Genomic DNA, 13888 nt, shown 5'->3' with positions numbered 1-13888 from the left:
ATCGTCAAGCAAAGAGACATTCCAGGGTTATGGCTACTGCCAGTGTTGGGAGGCAGCAGTGCTTCTATAGCAACTGCTAGAAACTGATGGTGGGGGAGCTGCTCCTCGTGGGCTTTCCATAGACCCCTGTGACAATAGGATGCTTGCTGGTCTAGATTGGGCCACTGGACTGATCCAGCAGGGCTCACATAATGTTCATTTGCAAGGCTACCAGATTTCATTTCCTGTCAACAGGAGGCACCTCCTAGACTTGAGGCACCTTTGAAACACTTAATTTAAAAAATACACATGAAGACAGTCAGTAGAAACAAATGGACACTTTCTCAAGGCAGGTTCCCTAGGAAGCAACTTGGGCCACACAAATCCCAAGGTTGCACTTCACACCCCAGCATCCTGTTCTCTCAATGGCCAACCAGGTGCCTCTGGGAATCCTGCAAAGGACCTGAGCACAGGAGCACTCTTCCCTCCTGTGTTCTCCAACAACTCAGCATACTGTCTCCAACAGTGGTCGTGGAACATGGCCATCACAACTAGCAGCCACTGAGAGCTTTTTCCTCAAGTGAATTTGTCTAATCCTCTTTCAAAGCCATCCAGGCAGGTGGCCGTTCCTTCCTCTCATTGGGGCAAGTTTCACCATCTAACTCTGCACTGCGTGAACCTACTCTCCCGCATCACAGCCATCTCCAGTCTCAAAACAGCATCCCCAGATGAAGTAGGGCAAGAAAAACCATCCACTGTCTGCAAAACAGGCCGGCTGTATGACACAGGGGTGGGTGGCGAGGAGAGAGGTGCTGACAGGTCACATACTGGTTTCAAAAACTGGCCAGCATCTGTGTTCACGCTACTCTGATGCAATGGAGCTCAGTATTCTAGATGTTGCCACAGCTTTGCCCAACCTGGGCAGCTCCTACTTTTGGCAATGCAGTCTTCTGAGAAAGGCACTAAGTCAATGGTCCCTGAAGACAAGACAAGGCATGTTATTACAGACTGGAAACCCACCACATTCCCAACCTAGGAATATAGTGATTGAACCTGGGACCTTCTGCACGCAGAACAGGTGCTCTGCCACTGAACTAAGGACCCTCCCAGTAAGGAATAACATTATTTAGGACTGTCTAAATAACCTTACTTTGGTGACTAGCTGAGCAATACTGATGATGGGTAGCCAAGCTTTCTCTGGGTTCCATGCTCACTGTGGTTCAGCAAGAAGTTCAGAAGCATCTGAAAGACTCTGTCTCATTGGGCCAGAAGTTTCTTGGAGCAGAGCCCACTTTGCGAGATGCATGGAGCATTCTCACCTGGCAATATATATCCACACGGGAAAACAAACTGCTTAACTTTAGTTAGGCAGAAAATTGCGGCTCAGTGAAGGTCAGCAAACTCTCTTCCACTACAGTTGAAGTGAACAACTAGCAAAGTTGGGAAGGCTGGCAGTGACACAGCTACTGATGGAAGTATAGCTCAGTGGCAGAGCATCTGCTGGGGCAGATGGAAGAGAGAGACCATGTCTGAAATTGGGAGAGCCACTCCCAGTCAATGTTAATAAAACTGAGCTTGGTGTACCAATAGTATGACATAATATATAGCAGTATAAGGGGCGCGGGTGGCTCTGTGGGTTAAACCACAGAGCCTAGGACTTGCCGATCAGAAGGACGGCAGTTCGAATCCCCGCGACGGGGTGAGCTCCTGTTCCTCGGTCCCTGCTCCTGCCAACCTAGCAGTTCGAAAGCACGTCAAAGTGCAAGTAGATAAATAGGTACTGCTCTGGCGGGAAGGTAAACGGCGTTTCCGTGCATTGTTCTGGTTCGCCAGAAGCGGCATAGTCATGCTGGCCACATGACCCGGAAGCTGTACACCGGCTCCCTCGGCCAATAAAGCGAGATGAGCACCGCAACCCCAGAGTCGGCCATGACTGGACCTAATGGTCAGGGGTCCCTTTACCTTTATATGTGGCAGTATATTATGTCCCCATGCTACCTTGTTCAGAAACATCACAAACTATACCTCTAGCATTGCCTTGCATGCTTTTTTGGCCCATTGTTTACTATCACCTCCTCTCTTTTCCCAATTACACCTGAAGATCACTCATCCACTTCGTGACAAAATTCTATCTATCCAGAGGCACCATCTTCTCAAGATGATTGAGGGACCCCAACACAATGTTCTGATGCCATGAGCATTGTGCAACATCATGAGGGGGCCAGGCCCCCTAAAAAGGAGGGGAGGGGGCAAAAGTCCATTGGCTCCTAGGAGCTGGCGCCTATCTGTCTATTTGCCTATCTAGGTATCTAAAACCAGTCAGTCTTTCAGGTGCCAGAAGGAATTTGGTTGGTTTCCTTGCCACAGGTTAACATCTCTGACCTGCTGGAATTTCTGAAGAGAACTACACCAGGGGATTACATCTACCTGCAAGTCAACTGTTTTGATTTTAACAGAGAAACCTCTCCCACTTAACCTGAGCTATATGCTGTGGCTGCTCTCTGGAAAAGAAACAAACTGTGCATATGTTCAGAGGGAGTAATCATTTCTCATACCCCCAAGAATAACATTGGGATTAAGAGTTTAGCCGAGAGCAGAGTATGTTTGGCCGAGAGTAGGGGTGACTAACCCTTTTTGGCCCTAAGGATAACCCTCAGCTAACCCTCTGGAGGTGGCATGCCAGCAACAGGTGTGGCTATCCCACGCTCTTGCGCACAGGCACGCAGCCTCCTTCCTTCACTGAGCTGTGCCTCCTCCCTCCTCATCAAATAATTGATCTGATAATACTGGTAAAGAGTCAATTTCCACCCCAACAGAATGCCACCCCAGAACTGCAGCTTTCACCCCACCTCCCATGTTTCTTCTCGCCACAGTTGGAGGGATACTTTTCATGGCATACTTTTCATGGTTTAGCCCACACTGAAGAAGTTATAACATGTTGCCATGTACTGCCTTTTATATATTGCTTTGGAGACTTTTAAAGGAAATATGAGGCAAGGTCTGACCAGGTGCCCATAGTTTACTTACAGAGTGGGCAAAATAAATAAACAACTATCAGAACTGCAACTTTTTATATCAGCAGTAACTGACGAGAGAAGAAAATGCTGGAGAGAGAATGCTGTGCTTTGCCAGAGAGACACAAAATTTTAAGTTCCACACACTGGTTTTATACGCTCTTTAGCTAACACTTACATGAAAAGGTGGGACCTCTGGTGAAAACAGGGCGGGGTACTTGTCATGCTATGCTTTTGATAAAGGGAATGTCTCTCATTCTTTATTTGAGAAAGTAGACACTAATCAAATCAGTCAACCCCCCCCCCCGATTCATTTAAAAAAATAAAGACAGAGGGTTATATCCAGCCTATGTGCTAGGCTGACCTAGAGAAGGCACACTTAAATGAATAAACATAACTAGCTTTAAGTCCACTGATTTCAGTGGGTCAACTCTGAGGACTGTCAGGATCCTGCCACATCTTCTCGATGTACAGTCGTACCTCGGAAGTCGAACAGAATCCGTTCCGGATCTTTTGGTTTCTTACACTTTCTGTTTTTACACTATCAATATTTCAATTTCAAAAATGATTATTAGTAAATCAGTAATTACTTTAATGTAATTACTGCTAGAGTGAGTCATGGCAAACCCTGAGCTAGGGCTATTCCACATGCAAATGTATCCAGATAACATGACAAGTTCCCTTGCAGGAAAGTCAAGATTGTGGCCAAGTAATCACACGTTAGCATTGCATAAACATTTGCCATTTTTATTTTATTTTATTTGCAACCAGTTTATGCAGACAATTCAAGTAAGACAGAAAAAATATGCTATGGTTAGCCAGTTATATGCAATTTTAATATTTATGCTTTTATTTTATTTTATACATATTGTTCGCAAACCACTTTGATTTTTTAATAAATAAATGGTGGTGAATACGTTTTTTTAAAATAAATAAATACAAACTAAAGTGCAAAGAGACAGCTTATCATGCTTCTTGGGAGGAGCATGATGAACCACAAATCCTCTCCTGAATTTACAACCTATTTTTCTTTCCCTCCCTTCCTTCCCTGGGGGGGGGGGGGCAGGGGGGCGGGTAGAAACAGGGCCAGTTTGGGCACAAAGGAGGAAGATCAGATAGGAATGAGGCCTAATGAAAAAACAACAAAGAAACCACAGAATGCAGCACTCAGTTCTCCCAAGCCTGGGTGTGTGTGGTCAGGGAGGTTTGCATAGCGCAAGTGCAGCTGCAACATCCACAGGTTGGCATGTCAGCCACCTCCCTTGCTAGCCCAGAGAGAGGTGCCTAGAACCAATATTTAGCATCAGGATGAAAGCAACGGTCAGGAATGGCAAGTGTAGTCCAACAACATCTGGAGGGCCCAATGTGTGCCATTCCTGTCTTATAGGTAAAGGGACCCCTGACCATTAGGTCCAGTCGTGGATGACTCTGGGGTTGCAGCGCTCATCTCGCTTTATTGGCCGAGGGAGCCAGCGTTCCGGGTCATGTGACCAGCATGACTAAGCCACTTCTGGCGAACCAGAGCAGCACATGGAAACGTCGTTTACCTTCCTGCTGCAGCAGTACCTATTGATTTATTTGCACTTTGACGTGCTTTCGAACTGCTAGGTTAGCAGGAGCAGGGACCGAGTAATGGGAGCTCACCCCGTCGCGGGGATTCGAACCGCCGGCCTTCTGATCGGCAAGCCCTAGGCTCTGTGATTTAACCCACAGTGCCACCTGCATCCCATACTCCTGTCTTATAGTTCCTGCAAATGGGGGGGGCGCAATGGTTTGCAGGTGCATTCTGCAATATTTAATTGATGCAACACTAATGCATTAATGATGGATTTTTAATTAACCTCCCCCACACATCCCATTTTATGTGTGGCATAGTGGTTAGAGTGTCGGACCAGTGCCTGGGAGACCAGGGATCAAATTCTCACTCACTTATCATGAGTCAGCAGTGTGATGAAGAAGCAAAAAAAAAAGCTGGTGTAATTCTAGGCTAAATGAACAGAAGTGTTGTGAGAAGTAATAGTCCCACTCTATTCTGCCTTTGTCAGACTACACCTGGCATAGTGTGTCCAATTATGGGCACCACAATTTAAGAAGGATGTTGACAAGCTGGAACGTGTGCAGAGGAAGGCAGTCAATGTGATCAAGGGTTGCACACCAAGTCTTATGAGGAATGGTTGAGGGAGTTGGGTATGTTTAGCCTGGAAAAGATGAGACTAGAGGATATATGACATTCATCTTCAAATATCTCAAGGGCTGTCATATGGAGGAGGGAGCAAGCTTGTTTTCTCCTGCTCTGGAGGGTAGGACTCAAACCAATGGCTTCAAGTTGCAAGAAAGGAGAGTCCGACTAAACATTTGGAAAAGCATTCCGACAGTAAGAGCTGTTCAGCAGTGAAACAGACTCCCTCAGTAGGTTGTGGACTCTCCTTCCTTAGATGTTTTTAAGTGGAGGCCGGATGGTCATCTGATGCTTTAGCTGAGTTTCCTGCATTGCAGGGGGTTGGACTAGATGACCCTCATGGTCCCTTCCAACTCTACAGTTCTATGATTCTATGCCATCTCTTATCTTTTTGGTGCTTACTGAAGTCTTTTAAGTAGTAATCTTTCCCACTTGCATCTATATTGGAATTGTTTTCAAGATGCTTTTATTAAGTTATCACTTTCATGTCTGCCACTTCGAGAAGAAGTAAGTAGTAACCAAACAAACCCCTGTGTTGCAAAGAGTACGTCAGCAATGTCTAGGCAACACGACGACCTTGTACATACGCAATAGACAATCTTTATAGAATTCCTTCAAACCATAACAAGTACAAAATGAAATCTTTAGTCTCAAAGTCTCTGAAAATCTTTAAATGAAGCGAGGAGAAGGAGGGCAGGATCTAAATTTAATTATTAGTTGTCTTGCGATGCTACCCAATGTTATTGTATTATTGCTGTCTTACACTACAATGCAACAAACATGGGGCAAAAGTACAACACCCTGAAACATTTGTGGTGTGAGAAATTACAGGAGTTCAGCTGGAAGCTGTTGAGCAGAAAAGAATAAGTGTGGGTACCTGAAAGTTTTTGCAGGTACAAACAGTATTGAAAGCACAATTACATGTAACTCCCCTGATACCATCACAGGCACAAATAGCTGTGAATGCACAATGCAAAGTTCACCAACACCAGCAAAGTTAGTCCTATGAGGTGTCTAGCTTCCACAGAAGTGAAGCCTAGTGTGATTCACAGTTCTGCAAGGGGGAAGGACTGAATAGCCAGCCGTTTCCCACTAAAAGGCCTACTCATCTATTCCATTCAGTCACAAAGGAGCTCGAGTCATCATTGAGCAACAACTGGGTACTTGGCTCAGCTGCAGCAGATCAGGTGCTCAGCAGATGAAATACTTAATGAAGACGACTGTTCCTGCCACAGGTGGCCTAGACTTCAGTGCCGTGCAGATAACTGCTTTAAACATGCTCAGAGATATGTCAGCCAGGACTTCAGAAACATGACGTTTCCAGCAGATTGGGGTCGGAAATTCCTAGGCACTCCGGAGTCATTTGCGGAAAGCGCACAACTGAGCAGCAGAGCAACTGCTTTCCCTGCAAAAGGTCTTAGGTTCAAACCCTGACACCTCCAGGTAGGGCTAGGAGCGCCCCTTCTCTGAAATCATGGAGAGCCAGTGAGCATAGACAACACTGAGATAGAAGGAGCAAAGGTCTGACTCAGTATAGGGAAGCTTCCCATGTTGGAGAAGGGCTGTAGCTCAGTGGTAGAGCCCCTGCTTTGTATGCAGAAGGTCCCAAGTTCAATCCTAGCATCACCCCTTACAAAAGTATTAGGTGGCACACGATGGAGAAAACCTCTGATACCCTGGAGAGCACCTGCCAGTCAGAACCGTCAGCACTAGGTTAAACCATGGGTCACTGAAACAGTGTTTTCCAGATATTGTTGTTTGTGATTCACATCAGCCCTGACCATTGGCCATGCTGGCTGGGGCTGGCTGGAATTGTAGTCCAACAAACTCTGGAAGATACCACATCAGCAGCACATCTTAGTTTGATGGTCACAGAATTTGACAGGATATAAGGCTAAGTTCCCTATAAGACAGATACAGATACAGACACACACACACACACACACACACACACACACACAAACACACCCACACACACCATCTTCACTTGAATTTTATAAAAAAAAACCATTCACCACAATCCCCGTTTTAAAAGTAGATGATAAAGATGCTTCTCCCGCTTTTGTAACATTGGAAATTGTGCCCTAAAAATGATTAACATAGCATTATCATCATCATCATCATCATCATCATCATCATTATTTCAATTTATGTACTGCTCTTTATCAAAAGATCCCAGGATGGTGTACAACAGTAAAAACACATGACAGAGGATCAAATATAGGTTGGCATCTGCTAGGTTGGCAGATATTTGCTTTGGCACAATCCCCCATCACCACAGAACGAAGCATACTCTAAAATAAAACATAGTAGCAGTTTTGCGCAAGGCACCACTTGAGAATTCTAATAAACAAACAAAAATCTGTGCACTTTTGAAATCAGTGGGTAAAATCTGCTAGTCAGTCCACCATCTTGATTCAAAATGTCATCCAAACACAAGTGAAAACCTGTTTTTTGACCTCAAATTTGGGCTAAATTTTGATGGTGATATCTGAAGAGGTGCCCAAATGCAGAGCGAACAAAGAACTTTCCAAAATATACTACAGTAATATGTAAGGCAGATATGGAAAAAGCTACACAAGCGCCAGCTTGCCATAGGATCAGCCCTTTTGCTTTTCAATAGCCGATTATCTATAGCTTCTATGTCATTCATAAGAAGAGCCTATTGGATCAGGCCAACAACTCATGTAGGGCAGTATTTTGTTCCCAGCAACTGGTATTATTATTTATTGGAAATATCAGTACAATAAATAGCCACAAGCCATGTGTGGAAGATGGCATAGGGAACCAAGGAGCCTTAAAGGGCCTGATCTGTGTTCAAATCACAATGTGCGCCTGCGCCATTGGTTTAAATCACATTTAAAACATATAACCTCCCTCAAAGAATCTTGGGAACTGTAGCGTGGTTGAGGGTTCTGGGAATTGTAGCCTTAGGGGTGAACTCCAGTTTCCAGGATTCTTTTGGCGAAGTAATCTGCTTTAAATGTGCGATGTGTGCACAGCTGGATGGGTGGGGGGCTGGAAACAGGGAGCTTAGCTCCCTTATCTTTCAGCTACAATTTTCACAGTACTATGGGGGGGGAGAGCATGACTGGTTGGACTGTATTTATGAATTGCACTTCTTTTAGAAAGTTAGATTATAACGTTACTCATGAAATTAGCAATGAGATGCATTCAGGGGGATGGGACAGGCAGGCAAACAGCAGCTATGGAGATTCAATCCATCCCCTCTTCGTGTCACAGTTTGCATCAGGGATAGAAATCATTGCCCTGAAATAAATAAATGCAAGAAGATTCTTTTCTCTGAAAAGTATTACTACTATTTAAAGGTAAAGGGACCCCTGACCATTAGGTCCAGTCATGGCCGACTCTGGGGTTGCGGTGCTCATCTCGCTTTATTGGTCGAGAGAGCCGGCGTACAGCTTCTGGGTCATGTGGCCAGCATGACTAAGCCACTTCTGGTGAACCAGAGCAGCGCACAGAAACACCGTTTACCTTCCCGCTGGAGCGGTACCTCTTTATCTATTTGCACTTTGATGTACTTTTGAACTGCTAGGTTGGCAGGAGCAGGGACAGAACAACAGGAGCTCACCCTGTCGCGGGGATTCGAACCGCCAACCCTCTGATCGGCAAGTCCTAGGCTCTGTGGTTTAACACACAGCGCCACCCCGCCTCCCTCAATTACTACTATTTATTGTAGAGCAATTTTAAATATCCCACTTATCTGCTTTGATATGTCCCCAGTAAAAACGTTTTTAATAATAATAATAAGACTGTGACTTAGCTCAGGTATATAGAAAAGATAGCAAGAATGATTTGGCTATAATTGAGGGAAGGAGTCAGTTTGTGTGTGGAGATGTTGTTGTAGATTTCCATTAAGGACACCCTACACCCCCCCACAACCAGTCGTTATACAAGCACCACTGGGCCTGATGATCGCACACACACACACACAAACACCCCTGATGCACGACTCTAAAAGCTGGAAGTGAAGCTTAGAAAAGCAAGAGGTGAAAAGGGAGAATTTGTAGGGTTGGGAGATGAGGGCTGCTGGCTTGTCAGTTACCGGGACAGGCAGGGGGCGGGGGGGGGGAGTCAGGAGAGAGAGTGTGCCTCGACTGATTCCTGACCTCTCTCTCCTCTTCACCCTTTATTAGGGAACCACCAAGCCTCTGTAGGCAGCAATTAGCAGAGCCTCCCACCCAGTTTTCCCAGACTATAATCAGGCCCTTTGCTTCCAAGGGCAAAAGAGCAATTGTCACGAAGTCTGACTGCAACACAGTCTGCTCCCAAAGGCAGTAGCAGGAGGGAAAGCAGGCGGGAAATTGCCTTTCCAACAAGGAGCCATACATCCTGTTACCCTATGCCTTGTGGGAGGAGGGAAGGAGAGGGAGAGGGGGAGAGAGTGCTTTTGCCAGCAGCCCTACAGGCCAGACTACGAAAAGTAAATTTAAACTGGCAACGCTGTGTGCCAATACAGTCTAGACGGAGAAGGCACAATCCAGGACTCCCACAATGTTTAATGGGCCAGTCTCTATCTGACCTACCTTGCAGGGTTGCTGGGAGCATAATTTTTGGGGTGGGGAGGGAGACAACACTCCATGTATGCCTTCCACAGTTTCTTGGGGGGGGGAGATTTGGGATAAACCAGTAAATTCCAGAAAATAAAACATTACTTGTTGATCCCTATGCATCAGATGAAGAGAAACCCCCTGCCAGCATGCCTACAGGCTGAGTCCGCTGAGAACCATAACTATTCCTTACTCCTCAAATGGAAATCCTTTGCCTTCAAAGATATGGCAGATGGGTAAAGACAAGTGGGAAAGGTCTTCTGAAGATGCTCAAGGAAGCATCAGTCATTACTTTATCTGTCTCCAGAGCTCACTCATAATAATTCAGGAGAGGTCCCCCAACTAATCGTGGTCCAAGATTAAGCCTATCTGAATGCAGGCTGAACACATGATCTAGTCCTCAAAGGATTGTTACATATTTATTTCACCGACCCCTGAGCATTTAAGGAAGGTGGGTTGCAAGGGGCAGGCAAGTGAAAGAGACTAAAGTGCCAGCTGCAAAGTTTTGGGTACCCAAGACTTTTCATGGAGAATATATTTGAAGCCACTCTAGGAACTTTCATGGTTTTGGTTGAAGTGTGGGTAAGAAATGATTCAAATAAAATTTGAAAACAGGGGGGTTCGAGCAGTGATCCTAATCACCTTGCAAGCAAACTGTCTCAGGGGTTTGTAGCACTTTATTCACATAGTTTCTTGAGTTTATTGCCACTTTCTGCTCCATGTGCACACAAGCGGCATAGGCGCACCCTTCTGCTGTGCACCGTTCCTCAGTCCTGCCACTCCCTAATTTTACAATCACAGCACCAAAACACACATTTTATTCCCCATTCCCCCACAAGAACACATTAAAAAGAAAAGGCATCCCCTTCTTACTTCAAGATTGTGTCCCTTTGCACCATCAAGAGGCAGAAATCCATCAGGTGGCACCTTGCCCATCACTTGACCTTCAATGCATTGGGGGGAAAGCTCATCCGGTTCAATTTCAGCCTGCTACGCCATTTGTAATAACTTAGACCTGTTTCACGCCTCCAAAAAGCCCTTAAGAAACTTGGGGAGGGGGTGTCAGTGTGTCGCATGCATTAAGCGACACCTTTCTCCCTTCCTGTTCAGGTTCCCTCTTCAAAAACCACCTTTTTTCACAACAATTATCCCCATAATCCTCGTTCCCAAAGTGCAAAGTATGTGTGGTGACATTCCTGCCTGGGGGGAAGGGGAGACATAGTTGGCAGTGGATCTTAAGTTGGAGCTCTTAGGTCACTCAGTCTGAACTAAATTTCAGGGCTGCCATGAGGTTAATAAACGTGTGCAGTCGCATAGCACATATTTTACCAAGAACTCCTTGGAGGAAAGAATAGGATATCATCATCACCACCAGCACCATCCTTTTAAAGGTAAAGGGACCCCTGACCATTAGGTCCAGTCATGACCGACTCTGGGGTTGTGGCGCTCATCTCGCTTTATTGGCCAAGGGAGCCGGCATACAGCTTCCGGGTCATGTGGCCAGCATGACTAAGCCGCTTCAGGTGAAACCAGAGCAGCACACGAAAACGCCGTTTACCTTCCCGCCGGAGTGGTACCTATTTATCTACTTGCACTTGATATGCTTTTGAACTGCTAGGTTGGCAGGAGCTGGGACCGAGCAACGGGAGCTCACCCCGTCGCGGGTATTCGAACTGCCAACCTTCTGATCGGCAAGCCCTAGGCTCTGTGGTTTAACCCATAGCGCCACCTGCGTCCCATCTACTCCCATCCAAATTTAATATTCATACTTTTCCCCACTATCTGTAGGCTCCATGGGACAGAGACCTATTTGGTTTTATCAAAAATCTCTTTATAAATACTTGTAACATCACTGTATAAATATTCTCAATTGAAGAAGTAAGTTGGTCTTTAGGAGCTGAGTGCCAGCTTCTTCCTTGACTGAGGAAAGGAAGGACAATTCACCCTCTATAGCTTCTTCGGCAACCCCCCCAACCATCCTCCTTAAACTCTCCCCTTCATCAGATTAGGTAAACCAAACAAGCCTTTGCACAGACTTGCTTCTTAAAAAGAGGCGGTACCTCCTCTCACCCCGCTCCAAAGGCAGAGCGGGGAAGGGAGACGGAGAGATTGAAGCAAAGGACTTGCAACGTGGAGAAGGGGGAAAAAGAAATGGGGTGTGTGTCTTGGGAGGGGGGGAATCAGACTCCGATAGTACGGAGCCTGAAAAAAATTCAGCCAGGAGTTTCCCCACGTCTTACGTCCCTCAGATTTCTAACACACACACACACACTCCAAAAACATCTCTCGTAATGTCACCTTATATCGAACCAGAATAGCGTGCAATATTCAGTATACTAGTACAATCATTTGCATAGGTAGGTAGCCCCTCCCCCTGCAAAAAGACATTTAAAATAATACCAAGATCAACTGGTTCCCCACAACCCCTCCCCCGCCGAAAACTTTTTTTTTCCAGCTAGACGGTTAACACCTCCCCCTAAAAAAATCTCAAGTAGAATTCACATTATATCATACTTTGCAGTAGCCAGAATGATGTGAAATACTCAGTTAATCTAGCTTACTGTTATTTCCATGGGGAGGCAGTCTCCCCTGCACAAAAAGCAAAATCAGCCCCCACCACGCCTAAAAATGCATGGGGGGAGGGAATGACTCGAAGTTGTATCCAACCAAGTTCTCCTCGGAATAGACCCAGTGAAATAAATGAACCTAAGTTAGCCATGCCCACCAATTTCAAGGGGGTCTACTTCGAGTAAGGGGAGCATCAGTGACAACCCTCAAACTGTGTTGCGTCCAAGGTTAGTCGCGGTCAGAACAGACCCGCTGAAATAAAGAAAACGACTAATTCAGGCACATTCACTTCAACGGGGTCTACTCTGAGCAGGGGTGCCTGCCAACTTGAATAAAATGGGGGGCAGGTAAGCTCAACCCCGCATAATCGATCACATGATACGGTGCACAGACACAAAATTTGAATAGCAATGCCCATCAACTTTAGTGGGGACTCATATATTTTACTGGGGAAGTCAAAGACCCCTCGGCCCCTAGGAGTTGGCTCCTATGAGTCTGAGGAGAACTCGGCTGGAGCTGATCCTTCGTTTTGGGGGTTTTATTCCCCCTCCCCATCGCCAAGCTACACGGCGGATGTATCCAAGTTTAGCCTTACTCTGAGTGAATCCAGTGAAAAACGAGAGGCACGGTTCCCATAGCCGTGCCAATATGTCTACTCGGAGGAGGTCTAGCACTGGATGCGACAAGAAAGTAATAATAATAATAAGCAATTCAGACTTCCTGGGGTTGTTGTTTTGCAGCCGACAACATGCTCGGCCGGCCAGCGCCGAGAACCAAGACGCCTCACCTGCGATGAACTGCCGCCTGCTGTCGTCCAGGTGTGCCGAGATCACGTCCCCCATGGCGGAGAAGGAGAGATCGAGACGCAAGGAGAGGACGAAGAGGATAAGGAAGCAGCAGCGGTTGGAGAAAAGCCAAGCCCCAGCTAAAGGCGACGAGGAGAGGAAAACGAAGACGTGCCCCGCCAGGAAACCCACTCCATGAGCAAGCGAGGAATAGGCGGACGCGGTTTGGTCCCAGCTGGCCTTGCCTCGCGCCCAACTCGCCTACAACTCCCAGGCTCTCCCTTCCCCGGGACACGCCTTTTGCCTTCAACACCGCCCCCTTTCTTCTCCGCCTCTTGCTTATTATTTCTTGCGCTCCCTTGCAGACAGGCCGGCGGCGAGAGAAGAAAGAATTGTACGTGCGTGCGTGTAAGAGGTGTGGTTGTCTTGATTTCTCTTTTTTTGTTTAATAAAAATAAATAAAATTTAAAAGCTGTTTCCGGTGTGCCACTCCTATTATTATTATTTAACTTTTATTTAAAAACTTTCTGCACTGTGCCACAGCCACTATTTAATTCCGCCACTATTCTTAAACCGCAGTGTGGCTATCGGACGAACGGCACTGTGCAAATTTATTAAACCAAAATTGCATACAGTACAGTCAAAGCACATCGGGCGAAATGGCGAGTGGGATTGCGAAAGAGCCCCCCCCCCCGACGTCAGCCCCCATTCTGCCCTCCCGTTTTAATTTTTAACAACTTTTTTTGCCAAGCACATAAAGCTGAATGTGCACAAGTTAAATGTGTGTTGGCT

The 13888-nt window shown here is 46.2% G+C and overlaps 1 protein-coding gene across 2 annotated transcripts in view; it reads right to left on the bottom strand.

Annotated features, from left to right (window-relative positions):
• The window catches only part of NIBAN2 (niban apoptosis regulator 2), a 94423-nt gene extending 80955 nt beyond the window's left edge, over positions 1 to 13468 (bottom strand). For both annotated transcript variants that reach the window (XR_014521579.1, XM_083485828.1), the window contains exon 1: positions 13099 to 13468. Coding sequence is in view for 1 of the 2 variants with exons in the window: in XM_083485828.1 (XP_083341954.1) it covers positions 13099 to 13153 (55 nt within the window). In the remaining variant the exon portion in view is untranslated. The remainder of the gene's footprint in view (positions 1 to 13098) is intronic.
• Between the last annotated feature and the right edge of the window lie 420 nt (positions 13469 to 13888).

This window comes from Podarcis liolepis (genome assembly GCF_965112155.1).
Source record: "Podarcis liolepis genome assembly, chromosome: Z".
NCBI lineage: Eukaryota > Metazoa > Chordata > Lepidosauria > Squamata > Lacertidae > Podarcis > Podarcis liolepis.
This window is presented reverse-complemented; position numbering and strand designations above follow the sequence as displayed.